Source organism: Tauraco erythrolophus (genome assembly GCF_009769465.1).
Source record: "Tauraco erythrolophus isolate bTauEry1 chromosome 30 unlocalized genomic scaffold, bTauEry1.pri scaffold_44_arrow_ctg1, whole genome shotgun sequence".
Lineage (NCBI taxonomy): Eukaryota > Metazoa > Chordata > Aves > Musophagiformes > Musophagidae > Tauraco > Tauraco erythrolophus.
Window position 1 is genome coordinate 550522 of NW_028238561.1, and position 14332 is coordinate 564853.

Consider the following 14332-nt stretch of genomic DNA (forward strand, 5'->3'; position numbering starts at 1 on the left):
AAACAAGTTATTGAATTCTGCTTCCCTTTACATCCATGGAGATCCACCTCCTATTTTGACTCCCACTGAGTTCAATTTCACTAAAACTGGTTTGTAAAGCAGAATGGAAGAAAAGGAAAAACAGAAAGCCAGTAATGCGATTCAACAAGACTTTTAATATGACACGTGTTATAGAATAGAATGGTGCAGTTCATGGATGGTCTATTCCGTAGTCCAAAGGCAGCCAGACCATCCGTGTCGATGATGAAAAGCACTGTGCACTGCAAGGTAAAGCTGAAATCTTTGCAGCAAGGTCCCACTTGCAAATTCTGAATCATTTCCACCCCACCAGAAAGCACATAGTACAAGACTAATAAGAATTTATGGAGTGAAGCCATCATATGAAACCTCTATTGGTAGAATACGAAGCATAATATGGAAGAAAGAGGTGTGGGCCCAGTTTTCAGAGGTACTGCGCAAGGGTGGCTCCCATTGATGCAATGGACTTACGCCATCACTGAAAGCCAGCCCCAGCTGAAGATCTGGATCCTGCATTTCCACCTCCTGGGTTGTTGTGGGGGTATGTGGGCTGCCTTAGAATGAGCCACATTTTCCAAGGCGGGAGCCACAGCTGCTGCTGTAGGACTGTCTGTTGTAACAGCCCCCTACTCCTGAGGAGCCTCCATACCCAAAGGAACCCCTCATCCCCGACACACCTCCATACCCAAAAGAGCCCCCAGATCCAAAGGAACCCCCCATTGCCGGCATGCCCCCAGAACCAAAGGAGCCCCCCGTCCCATAGGACCCAGAGCTGTATGGGGTCAAAGCACCATACGGCTGGGGAAATGATGTTCCCACGTAGCTCTCCTGAGAGTAGCTGCTGAGAGACGGGCCCGGGAAGGTAAGGACAACCGGTGGGGCATACACCACGGCTGTGGAGTCCCCACACGATGCCACACAGGGCTCAAGGCTTCTGCTGTAGGCACATGGTTGTGTGCAGGTCACCTCACAGGCTGGCAAGCACTCAGAGCTAATGTTGTTCAACATCTTTCTTGGGGAGCGGAGGTGAAACTGAGAAAGACAACATGCCGTCAGAAAACCATCACAGTCAAGTGCCAACAGGTTCCCAGTATGAGCCAAGTGCACCTTGTCCTCCTCCAGCTGCTCAACAACTCCCAGTCCAACCCTCCCTCACAGTCTCCATTTCCCCTGACCATTTTAAGGCTTCTCAGTTCTTCTTCCTTTGAGTACCATGTACATATTTTATTATTCTGAACGTCTCAAAAAAAATTTCTCTTTTCTCTAAGTCTAAACTACCTCATCCTTTCAAAGTAGACCTACAGGAAGATTTATCTGTAACTTCAGGAAGTCCCTAAATGAAAATAACAGAATCTTCCTTGCTCTATTCTTCCGTTTCCCCCAGCTTTTCTAAGAATTCTTGCTAAATCTACTCTACTCTTTACCTCAGCTTTTCTAAAATTGCTAGGATTCTGCAAAATAAAAAAGAATTCAGTTTTAATTATTCTATAGCTACAAAGAAGTGCAATGAATTTAGACTTACCCTGTAGTCTTAGAGGAACAAGTCAGTGGAGCTGGAAGAATACAAGATTTCTTGGTTCACTACCCTTTTATACACTTTCTTAGACAATAGGAAGGATATGAGGTCATCCATTATTCACTAAATTCTTGCCACTTAACAAGAAAAAGATACTTTCCTAAGCCTTGTAATTGTTTTAATTTCAATTTATGATTTGTGATCCATTTACAGCCCTACTTTGAGTCACATGCATCCAACACCCAGCAGTTTCCTTTAACTTAATGGAAAAAATCCTTTTGGCATCATTCTAGTTCCAACTGAAACAGTAGTTGATCCCTCTGTTTACTTCTCTTTAATGGCTCAAAAGAAGGTGGCTTACCCATGTGTCAGTCCCACAACTTGTTTGTAAGTCTTAAATTTAGGTACAATACTTCCCAAATGGAATTGTCCAGCCCTACCGTAGCTGGAAAGGTCAGCATTCTTTGCAACCCCACCTGTATTTGTTGACCAAATGGATGATACAGCACCGTGACAGAATCAGGCCTCACAAATTATTCTTGAGCACTGGCCAGGACAAGGCCCTGCAAAAAGTCTTTCAAAACACAGATGAATGGAATTGAAGTGATGCACAACATCTCCTTTAAACTCTCAGCCCTCTGACTAATTTTACCCAAGTATGTATCAAAGTTCACTTTGGGATGTTATGCTTGGAGCCTTGTGATGAGGATGCCAGTGGGGCCACTGCAAGGACATACCCAAAGATCACCAGGTCTTTTTGCTCCAAGGTGGATCTCAAACTTAGAAGTGAGGTTGAACTTCAAAATTATCTCATGTTGCGCAGCATTAGGGTCAGGTCATTCTTGGAAGCAGACTTGCAGGGTTGATCTTTCTGGGGGCTCCTTTTTGATAAATCGTTAACAAAAAGTAGTAAGCAGAAGTCAATCAGTTTCCATTGTAAATCCATTGTGGTCAGCAGAATGATATTGCGTAGGAATTTAACTGTAAATTTCAACACAATAAAAAGCCAAAATTTATTATATGAGAGTCATATTGTGTAGGTCTGTGGATGATTTATTAATTAGAAACTATGAAAATAATTACAGGCATTAGAGGAGTCACCTGGAAAAGAAAACCCATAGTTTGGTAAGTGTTAGACATTTTATGAGATGCTTCATATCCCTCGAGTTGCCTGCAAAAAGGTATAAAAGCAGGAACATCTCACAGTCTCCCAAAAACTTCTCCTGACTTGCCTGTCCTGGTGCTCTAGGTGAGTTTGATTTAAACTAATACTTTTGTGTCTGTCGTATCTCTGTAGTGATAGTTTTAAATGAGGACTCTTTCCTGTGTCTGTATTTTGTGATTTTAGCCATGAGATAAGATGTCGAAGTGAAATCTTGCTTCTCATAGCAGACTCAATGCAGTAACTTGTAGACAGTGGTAAGCATCGACTTTACATTTGAAGATAGAATTTTAAGAGCTACTTTGTTCTTTGTTACATCTTTCAAAACCTGAGGTGCAAATATAAAGCTAACCCCCCCTGCAAGGAGGAAGGAAGAAAAGGGATGACAGGACAGGAGGACTTGAAGGAGGAATAGGAAGCATGAACAGGGATCTAATCTGCCTTCCTAAACCCATTGCTGTCATGTGTGTGATGGGAACCCATCGGCACCCAACTGTGATGGTTTCCTGACTACACGTTGTCTTTTCTAGCTTCATCTCAAACCCTGAGAACAATGTCCTACAGCATCAGCTCCCGGTGCTTGCCCGCCTGTGAGGTGACCTGCACACAGCCATGTGCCTACAGCAACAGCCTGGAGCCCTGTGTGGCATCGTGTGGGGACTCCACAGCCGTGGTGTACGCCCCACCGGTCATTGTCACCTTCCCGGGCCCGATTATCAGCAGCTGCCCTCAAGAGAGCTACGTGGGAACATCATTTCCCCAATCTTCTGGTGCTTTGGCCTCATATAGCTCTGGGAATTCCTATGGGGTGGGGGGTTCCTCTAGTTCTGGGGGCGTGTCAGGTTCCGGAATTGCATCAGGGTATGGGAGCTCCTATGGATCTGGGGGCTCCTTTGGGTATGGAGGCTACTCGGGAATAGGGGGCTGTTACAGCAACAGAAGGTGCTACAGCAGCAGCCTTTGCTCCCGCGTTGGAAAATGTGGCTCATATTAAGGCAGCCCGAATACCTGCAGACCACACAACAACTTAGGAGACGAGAAGGCATGACCCGGATCTGCAGCTGGGGCTGGCTTTCAAAGATGGTGAAAGCCCACCGCATCAACGGGAGCCATCCTTGCTCGATGCCTCTGGAAACCAGGCCCGCACCTCTTTCTTGCTTTTTTTTTGCTTTGTCTGTTACTAATCACAGCTTCTGTTAATCGTCCTGCAATGCTAGATCCCTGTTTTCATTGTGCCGACGTAAGAAAACGACCTGACACAGGGATTGTCAATAAAACTGTGGCAGGAGAAGAACAGCCAGTGGAAAATGGACTCTTCGTAGGCAGTGAATGCTGTGCCCTTCCCTGGAGTTGGGGAAGTGTCCGCTTTGTGTTGTGTGCCATCTCGTTCTGCAGTGTATCCCATGTCCCATTTGTATTAAAGTCTTCCTGCATCATCAAATTTTGTTCAGCTTTTCTTTCTTCACGAGACCGTTTTGGTCCTGTCCTTTCCACCAGCTCGTTAAGCTTCCTAGAGCTGGTTACGTAGCCTGTGAGCAGCAATTAAGTGTTTTTATGGTAATAGGATAGTAATAGCTTAAGTAACAAAGGTGTTGTGGAAAGGATGATTGAATGAAGCGTTCAAAATTTAAGCACACGAAACAGTTCAGCATTGCTTCTCTGTAGGGCACAGAGGTTTCTGCAGCTGATGACTCAAAACTTCGCGCTGGTGTATGAACGGATCGCAAACAAGAAGTCACTTGCTGCACACAACCCTCAGATAAATCACTTTTATTAAGTGCAACTGTTTCATTTCATGTCAAATGAGAGATGAGATTTAAAATGCCACATGTGAAAGACCTTTTCAGAGGAGGTCAGGAAATTCATAAGGTTTTTTATCTTACACTCGGTGGTATTGCTCCAGTCTTCTCTTCTGATGGAGTCTGTTCATCCATTCTGTCACCATTTAGAAACAGTTTATAGAAATTATCCTGGTTCCCTGGAGATGTCTGAGGTTTAGGCAACTTAAATACGTTACCAAGAGTGCCTAAAGAATGCAAACTAATATAAAAATACATTTATCTCGGGACTGTGAATGGTAACCAAAGAAAATCAATCACATAAACCTTACTTGATTTCTGAGATTTGTCACCTTGAACTTGCAGTGTTAAATACCTGAAGACATTTAGGAATGTCTTTTGACAGTGGCTCCATCAAAGGGCTGCATTTATATGAGAGTATAATGTACTTTCATATCACAGGGGTGTGCAAGAGAGACTTTTGTAAGCGATGAGTGACACGAGACCAGAAATAATGCCGCGTGTTGTTGTCTTCTGTGGCTATTGCTGGGAGAAAAAACACACAGTCTCCAAAAGAAGTCTATTGAATGCTAAAACTGTGTTAAAACCTGGCTCTACTCCATTTGGTGTCACTTGGAAAACACATGAGGGAGGTCAGGAACCAAAGAAACATTAAAAATTATATTTTTTTATACTTAGTGTTGAGCTACAGAGTCGTTCATATTTGGAAAGTCAAGAAGGATGAACTGAAACACAGGGACTATTAGCAGAGCCAGAAAACAGGATGTCCCTGTGATAGATTCCTGGTCCCACTTTCAAAATCTAGCTTTTATTATTTTGTTAAAACTAAGGTGAAAATGGCAATAACAAAAGTTTTAACCAACAGCTTTTCTAGAGATAGAAAAAAAAATTCTGAGAATACTCACACCATTAAGCAATTGCTTAAGTTTCCTGTGTTTAAAGAAGTTAGCGAATTTTAATCTGTGATTTATTTAATGATTGCAGCCAAGAAACTTATCTGCTCCAAGCAAAGCCTTAATATGACTGAAGAAATGGGCGCAATTTGAAAACAATTAGATAATGTGCTTGCAATCGTTATGTAGCTCTGTGGCTGGGAGGTAAGATAATCACACCCTGTCAGGGAGCAGAATTCCAGTTCTGCGGCATCAATCCTGAAACGTGTCACAGGGCGCAGCATGTCCTGCCGCTCCAAATTCCTGCTGTCAGCTAAAGGGGCCTGACGGTCTCTTAAAGACTTTGGGCAGAAAGTTTCCAGTTCTCAGATGGCTTCATGGCAGTGTGTTTCACAACCCAAGAGGTACGTAGGGGAGAAGGTGAAAAAGAAAACTTTAGGCAAATGTACTGATGCAGCATAGCTTTAATGATGGGGAAGCACAGGGTACATTGGGAGAAGATGGGCGCGCAGAGCACAGAGGACATTTCCCGGGGCTTTGGGAAGCCATGCAGCTCCACGCATGCTCCAGGCATGCCAGCAAAGTCGATCGCTTGGACATCACTGGGTTGCAGCTTCTCCTGTGAGGTCAGCACAGCCCAGGGCTGCTGGAGGGGGAGATGCTGTCCCTTCAGAAATAACCAGAGCCACAGCTTCCTCCGCCGAATCTCCTGGAACTAGAGTAGCCCCCACCGATCTGACAGCTCCCGCCACTGAAGGACCGGCCTCCTCCAAAGGAGCCCCCGCCAAAGGAGCTGCCTCCTCCGTAGGAGCCCCCATAGCCCCCACCACAGGAGCTGGAGCCAAAGGATCTTCTGCCTCTGTATGAGCCCCCAAATGACCTGCTTCCTCCGTACGTGCCCCCAGAGCCAAATGAACTACCCCCTCCATATGAACCCCCGGTGCCAAATGAACTACCCCCTCCATATGAACCCCCGGTGCCAAATGAACTACCCCCTCCATATGAACCCCCGGTGCCAAATGAACTACCCCCTCCATATGAACCCCCAATTCCTGCAGAACTGCCCCCACCATATGAGCCACCTATCCCTAATGTACTGCCTCCTCCATATGAACCCCCTGATTCAGCAGAGCCTATTGCCCCTGAGCCCCCTCCAATGGGTGAAGGGAACGTGGTGCCCACGAAGCTCTCCTGAGGGCAGGAGCTGAGGATGGGGCCTGGGAAGGTGATGACCACTGGTGGTGGGTAGACCACGGCACGGGAGTCCCCGCAGGAGGTGACACAGGGCTGGCTCCAAGCGTTGACCCATGGCTCTGGGCAGGTCACCTCGCAGGGTGAGGAGCATCGACTGCTGAGGAGCTGTCCTCCTGAAGACATCTTTGCTGATGTAGATAAACCTGCAGCAGGAGGTGAAGCATAAGTACAATGCCCAAACGTTAGAGAGAAAAAATCTTGCTCTGCTGTCTTTCACAAGCATGAAAAAAGGGTGGAAGAAGAGTGTTTAAAAAGATTCTCCTTTATCCCTCTTACACGCATTTTTCTGCACACACGTGTACTAACACTTCGTACTTCCCAAATTACTTTCTGCTGCTCTAAAAATACTGATAATCATGAAGAGCAAAGCCAAACTCCATGTGTCTTTGGAAGCAGCTCATCTTCGAGGTTTGGTTGTTTTATAATACACAGCTCTGGAGCTAACTGGTGATATCGAATTCATCCGAATGCCAGTGAATTCATCCAGTCTTACAATTCATCAACTGTGTCTACAAAGGCCTACATTTAAATTGCTATAAAAATTAATGTATGACAGAAGGCAAACAGCATTGCTAAGCATCAAACTTTCTGCAGAAGACTAAGTCCTCAGTTAAAGACTGAAACTACTTTCCTGATGGGTCCTATAGAGAACGAAGGAGATCCAACTCACCAGGTCTGAAGAAGTGGAGATGAAGAGCTGTCGTTGATGAAACCGAAGTGTTCAGAACGCTCTTATATACGTCTTCAGACCACCAGTGGGATGAGAGCCATGGTTTGTGCAAGAGCTTCCTACATGTTGCCAAACTATGTTTTGCTGTATGGATTATTTCTCTAATTGTTCTAATTGTTTTCTTAAGTGATGTGATCACGACTTAATTCCAAGTCACGTTACAAGCATTACATGCCTTATGTTTTATTTTATACGCTGACCCTAATAAAGTCACGCAGGGCAGCTGATATTGTCCCTGACCCTCACTGGAGTTGAAACTGGAATGAGTATAGGTTCACGTGAGGGTCATATCTAGCTGATAAACAGGTTTCATACACAATATTCCATTTTTCTCCCTCAAAATCTCAATTGCTTTGAGTTGGGTGGTTAATAGATGTGCTACTGCTCACCAGTGGTGCTGATATGTGAGAAACGGCAGCAGTGCCCAGGGTTCCCCATGTAAATTGGTATTTCTCAACCCAACTGTAGGATCCACTGAACTGGAGGGTTCACTGGATTAACTGAGGAGTTAACAAAGAATTGCTGACTAGCAAAACTGTCAAATCGAGGGCTGCCCACTGATGCCTGACGGGACTTGTTCACCTTCTGATGCAAGATCTTAACCATGTAAGCTCCCTGCGCTCTATTTTCTAATCGGGCTTGAAGACACTAGAAATCTGGTGATAGAAATTGTATAAACTTTAAACATAAATGTTATCATGATATAAACATTAAACATAGAATGATAAGTGGAACAGGCTGAAAACCCAACAATTTTGATTCAGATAGGCTGTACTCATTTTCCCTCCATAGTGATGACTGAGACTCAAAATCTAGAATGACTTTAGTTCACTTTGATTTAGAAACAAAACATTTAAGTTGAGAGTTTGATATTGTTGGCAATAATCTGTGGATGTTTGTCTGTTATAACTACACAAAAATATTGATCACATCTCATGTTCTTACTATTTTTCTGGTTATTGATAAAGGAAATTCTGCTTAAAGATATCTCTTCCTGATTATACACTTGTACCTCTGTCTTCTACTATATGAGGCTTTTAAGTACTGGACCAGGAATATTGCTGTGGCTTTCTTGAGAAAAATAGTCCTTGCCATTCTTAAGATGTTTCAATTTTGTTTTAGATTAAACCATCTTTATACACTTCACATACATCCATTCCATATCCAAAAAGACTTTATTTCTTCTCAAATAATGCCTCCTGGATAACAGCAGTGTGTCTTGTTAGAATACCACAGTTCTCCTGAATGGTGACAAAAGGAGAATGATGATAATAAAATTATTCTGTGTTCTCACATGGTCCTTCCTTGTACTTACGAGGATGACCATGGGCATTTGATTAAGTGCTTCTGTAAGCAGTTATTTGGGAGGATGTTAAACAGGCAGAAAAAAATGACCCCTCCCATCTGAGGAGCTATAAAGATTTGATTTGCAGTTTCCCCAACACTGTGCAACTCTACATTTAAATGGAATCTTCTGCGGAACAGAAAATATTTCTCCTGGCAAAGCCAAACTGATGTTTTTATCTTGCTTAAGAGAAAGACTGATGCTCAATTCAGTACCATTGCAATTCAAACGAGGTCAGGAGATGGCACCAGTCATAGTAGGAATACCAAAACTATTTAAGGATTAAAGTAAGACAAAGGGTGTGTTGCGCATATTGTATGATGTGGAGATGATTTACTAATCCTTATCAGTTCTCAAAACAATTATTACAATTAGAAGTCGCTTATACAGCAAAATGTTTTGCTCACTAACTTTTGTGTCCCGTGCACAAAAGTGCGTTGCACATCCTGGTAGCAGTCTGAAGGAGTGTATAAAAGCACTGCATTTCCTCCGCGTTCACCAACAACTCCGCTTCAGCCTGGTTTTCTTGTGAGCCTGGTAAGTACTCTTTCTTTAAGGTCCTTTATATTAACTGGGAAGTTGCTATCAGCGTTTATTTCGGGAATGAATTCCGTGTCAGTACTCTGCAATGTTCACCGATATCAGTTTTGTTCTATTTCTTAGGCAGGTATGTTTTTCTGTAGGCATTCAGCGGTAACCGTTGGTACATGCAGGTCTTAAAATGTGAGGCTGCGTTCTTCCAAACCACAAAGGGAAAGTGTCAATTAGATTCTGTTCATTTGATAAGGAGGTTACAACTCAACAACTTACAGCCTGGTATTTATTAAAATATGTGTGTATACATGTACACACATACATCTATATGGGAAGAACCACTGTTGATTCCTCTTTATAACTACAGGGTCTGTCGAACCTGTTTCCAAAAGAACTTAATAGCTTAGAGAATAAATTAGTGATTTGTCCTTAACAGAACTAGAATTTAATGGTGGAAAACAGTAAGAGAGTTGGGGTTGTTCAGCTTGGAGAAGAGAAGGCTCTGGGGAGACCTTCCAGCACCTTCCAGTGCCTAAAGGGGCTACAAGAAACCTGGAGAGGGGCTTTGCACGCGGGTGTGGAGGGATGGGACAAGTTCTAATGGCTTTAAACTGAAAGAGGGGAGATTTAGATCAAATCTAAGGAAGAAATTCTTCCCTCTGAGGGTGGTGAGGCAGTGGATCAGAATGCCCAGAGAAGTTGTGGAAACCCTATCCCTGGAAGTGTTTAAGGCCAGGTTGGATGAGGCTTGGAGCAACCTGGTGTAGTGGAAGGTGTCCCTGCCAATGGCAGGGGGGTTGGAACTGGATGATCTTGAAGGTCCCTTCCAACCCAAACCGTTCCATGATTCTATGATAACATACACTCTTAGGCTGAAAATGCTTTAGAAAGGTATATTCCTTCCTGGCAGCTACACTGGACTGCAAAAAGAAGTTGTATTTGTGTCTGTATTATTTAGCTTTGACCATGCTCAAGAACAATATTTCAGACTGGAGTAAAGTTAGACATCTCCACAAGAGTAGTTGTCATGTTTATAAGAAAATAATTCCTACTGTCAGGAAATACAGAGCTTGTATCATCACGGAGATGGTGTAAATACACAGAGTTGCATATACATTTTACTTTTACTCCTTAACCTGTGCTGCAGGTTTATCTACATCAGCAAAGATGTCTTCAGGAGGACAGCTCCTGAGCAGTCGATGCTCCTCACCCTGCGAGGTGACCTGCCCAGAGCCATGGGTCAACGCTTGGAGCCAGCCCTGTGTCACCTCCTGTGGGGACTCCCGTGCCGTGGTCTACCCACCACCAGTGGTCATCACCTTCCCGGGCCCCATCCTCAGCTCCTGCCCTCAGGAGAGCTTCGTGGGCACCACGTTCCCTTCACCCATTGGAGGGGGCTCAGGGGCAATAGGCTCTGCTGAATCAGGGGGTTCATATGGAGGAGGCAGTACATTAGGGATAGGTGGCTCATATGGTGGGGGCAGTTCTTCAGGAATCGGGGGTTCATATGGAGGGGGTAGTTCATTTGGCACCGGGGGTTCATATGGAGGGGGTAGTTCATTTGGCTCTGGGGGCACGTACGGAGGAAGCAGGTCATTTGGAGGCTCATACAGAGGTGGAAGATCCTTTGGCTCCAGCTCCTGTGGTGGGGGCTATGGGGGCTCCTACGGAGGAGGCAGCTCCTTTGGCGGGGGCTCCTTTGGAGGAGGCCGGTCCTTCAGTGGCGGGAGCTGTCAGATCGGTGGGGGCTACTCTAGTTCCAGGAGATTCGGCGGAGGAAGCTGTGGCTCTGGTTATTTCTGAAGGGACAGCATCTCCCCCTCCAGCAGCCCTGGGCTGTGCTGACCTCACAGGAGAAGCTGCAACCCAGTGATGTCCAAGCGATCGACTTTGCTGGCATGCGTGGAGCTGCATGGCTTCCCAAAGCCCTGGGAAATGTCCTCTGTGCTCTGCGCGCCCATCTTCTCCTAATGTACCCTGTGCTTGCTCCCCCATCATTAAAGCTATGTTGCATTCAAACTCAGTTCTCTATTTATGTTTTTTTTTTTGTAACTCATGTTTTCAAGACATCTTTTGTTCAATTCAGCAATAGCCCTGAAGGAATCTGTGAATGTCCTGGAGGAGAATCAGACCCCTTTATTACACTCTACAACTGTGTTCGATGAGGGGAGCATAAATTTCACACCACATCCTTTACTATTTGTTAGTAGTGTCCCCTGGCATAGAATCAAATGGGTAAATCAGCTGATGCCTTCCTAGAAATATGACCTGGTGGCAGATATGCTCCTCTTGAAAAGACAAACATACAATATCAATTTTACTGATTGTAACATAATAATTCTGTCACATGAAGGGCTCTGTGGTTTTGATTTTTCTTAAAGAAACACTGAATATTTAGATTTGTGTGCACAAATGCCCTTCAGCTGTCTCTTGACTTGGTGCTCCCTTAGTTGTTATGAAGATGCTTTCCCATAACAATGTGACTCGTCCTTATGAAACTGTTTATACCGCTCCGTTGATTGACGTCAAGCACATGGATATGTCTGTGTAAGACCTAAATGTGAATAAGAGAAAAGACAAAAACAGAGATAGAAAAATAATAAATATGATTTGCTGCTCTCTGTTCCATGCCTCTGAAGGTCTGGAAAGGCAATGGAGAGGAAAAGTAAGACAAAAGCATTGAGTCCTCACAGGCTTCACCTGCCTAGTGAGAGCAGCAGTGGCAGGAAGGGGAATCACAGATCCTTACCCAGATTTTAAGATCATGAGAAGAAACTATTTAGATGTCAAAAGTAGCTACACTAGCTAAGTGGTCTACTGAGTTTGTATTAACTGTAGACACAATTTAATGTGAATATGGACATAACTGTACAGTTTATTACATAATTGTACAGTCTTTAATATTTTTTAAAAATTTATTTTAGTCAAAAATTTTGCAATCCCTTCTTTGTGCATGTGTGCTCATAGGTTTTGTTTCTTCTGTTGTTTGTGCTATTTTATCAATTAGAATGAAAACATGGAAGTGACAGGTTTTGAGACTGAGTGCTGGTGCCGTATTTTGTATTCTTGTGCATACAGATTTTTCAGCCAGAAGGGACAATATGAACCAGAAAATATTACCCAGTACTTTCTCTGTATTCCATAATTTCTCTTTAAACTATCATATACCTTTTGACTGAACATTCACTTTTGATTTAAAGTAAGTAAAGGATCACTCATCTCTACCAAATTATTCCAACCGTTAATTATAACTATAATTAAATGCTTGCATGTTCTTCCTTCTCTAATTACAGTATTTCCTAATTACAGAAATCTCCTCCTCCTTGCAGTTACTTGCATTTTTAAAAGTCTCTTCTTGGTCTTACTTCACAGAAATTATCCAGCACATTGGGTTTGTTTATTTTTGAGAGGCTCATAAGAAGGAATATAAAAGCATAAAGGAGAAAGGCAATAAAATCCCCTTTATGCAGTGGAAAAACAGGAGATGAACTCATCATATTACATTGCAATAAAGATGACTGGCATTGTTTTTAGGGAAAAACCCATCCCACTTTCCAATTGCTGGAGCAGCCGCGTGCTGACAGATTTGCAAGTGAGATGATGGAATCTCAGTACTGGAATACTTTTAAGAACAGCTTAGACAAATCTTTTCCAGGAATAATTCGAGGAGTGTATAAGTTGGGCAACCTCACCACTTCTCTTCCACGGTGATTTCCCGTAATTCTGTTTTTTCCCAAATAATTATTATATTTTAAGCCTTTGGCATTGTTCAGCACCATTTTTGAAGAACATTCACCTTCTCAAGCAATTCATATTCCTTTAATTTACCTGTTCACAACAGCATTTGTTATGTCACCAGTTTGAAGTCTGAAGTCCTTTACCAACAGCGATCTCACAATTACTTCCTTATCACTGAGTTTATACATGTAAATAAATAAATATATGTAAAAGAATAAACGCATATATATATATATGAAAGTTGGGTTTACTCAAAAGCTCCCTCTGGAGCTGCTCTGGGTAAGTGAGCTCATGCCAGGAGGGTGAGAGCGGCTTTTCCTGCAGCCCCACTCCTGCCATGCGGCTTCGTGGGAACTGTCTGTGAGTCAGAAAAATAACAAAAGACAAACATCTGAAGTTGGAAATGCCTCTTAGACAGCCAAACACAGGGAAAAGCCTACGGGAGGATGCTGCCGTGCGAGCTGAGCGTTAGCAAGAGTGCAGGAGTCATGGCAAAAGCTGCCTGGCAGGGTTGGCACTGCTGAAAGGAGCTGGAGATGGATGCCAGTCACTCCACGCTTTTCCAAAGCTGCCAGAGGTTGATGTGTTGGGCTGTGCCTATAAGAACGGCACCTGACAGATACTGTCCAATCCTTTCTCGGCAGCTCTTCTCATCTCCCCTGCACAGCTCCAGAACCATGAGTTAGGTGTGTAACTCCAGCTGGTCAGCAGTTCTGGTTGTCACCATGATCTTGGGACCTGCCAGCCCAAACAGAGCATACATCCACACATTGAACAGTTTCTGGGTTCGTTTCTCCTCCCTCATTTCCATACATATACAATATTTTTGCTTATTAATGTTGCTATCAATTATCTCTTGGGAGCAGAGTGATTTTGGAGGATCCTCTAGGCAAGAACACTTATTGGAAATGCTCTGAGGAAATGCTTTCAGACAGTTTTGCAAACACCCACTAATGTTTTATATATGCAAAGTATTGTGGTGTTACGATGTTAATAACAGGCTGCCAGTACTAAACTCCACGGTATTGAATCATAGCGTCACTTTAAAATATATATATATTAGGGACACCCACGTGATTCTCTGAACTAGGCAATGATAAACACCTTGGGAATTTGGATCCCTTTGGTTTTTTTTGATTAAAAGCCAGCTTTGCGTTTGTTATCCTAACCATACTATTTAAAACAAGTTGGCCAAATATTCACCTTTCCACATCAGGACATATTTGCTGATTTAAATAGTATTATATCACCTGAGGGAGCTGGGGCTGTGCTTCAGCCGTGACGTGAGTTGCTGCTTCCTCACAGCAGGTCAAGTCGGGCGCAAATCAGTACTGTAACCCTTG

General features: G+C 43.6%; 2 protein-coding genes across 2 annotated transcripts; one reads left to right on the forward strand and one right to left on the reverse strand.

Annotated features, from left to right (window-relative positions):
- Positions 1-6057: 6057 nt before the first annotated feature.
- LOC147526121 (uncharacterized) lies at positions 6058-7978 on the reverse strand. The gene is made up of 4 exons (XM_086630345.1): positions 7836-7978; positions 7313-7431; positions 6504-6785; positions 6058-6383 (listed from the first exon to the last, which is right to left on the reverse strand). Exons 1-4 carry the CDS (start codon positions 7976-7978, stop codon positions 6058-6060), a joined length of 870 nt encoding a protein of 289 aa, XP_086486471.1.
- A 2428-nt stretch (positions 7979-10406) lies between these two features.
- LOC147526122 (uncharacterized) lies at positions 10407-11054 on the forward strand. The gene has a single exon (XM_086630443.1). The coding sequence runs from the start codon at positions 10419-10421 to the stop codon at positions 11052-11054; it is 636 nt and encodes a 211-aa protein (XP_086486569.1). The 5' UTR covers positions 10407-10418.
- The last annotated feature ends 3278 nt before the right edge of the window (positions 11055-14332 follow it).

What these genes read in the sequence shown, in the direction of transcription:
- LOC147526122 (XM_086630443.1), top strand. Translation starts at nt 10,419, where the DNA reads ATGTCTTCAGGAGGACAGCTCCTGAGCAGTCGATGCTCCTCACCCTGC.
- LOC147526121 (XM_086630345.1), bottom strand. Translation starts at nt 7,978, where the DNA reads ATGGTTAAGATCTTGCATCAGAAGGTGAACAAGTCCCGTCAGGCATCA. An exon ending in CCAGTTCAGTGGATCCTACA is followed by an intron (nt 7,432 to 7,835) that starts GTTGGGTTGAGA and finishes GGCAACATGTAG; the next exon opens with GAAGCTCTTGCACAAACCAT. An exon ending in TCTCCACTTCTTCAGACCTG is followed by an intron (nt 6,786 to 7,312) that starts GTGAGTTGGATC and finishes CTCCTGCTGCAG; the next exon opens with GTTTATCTACATCAGCAAAG.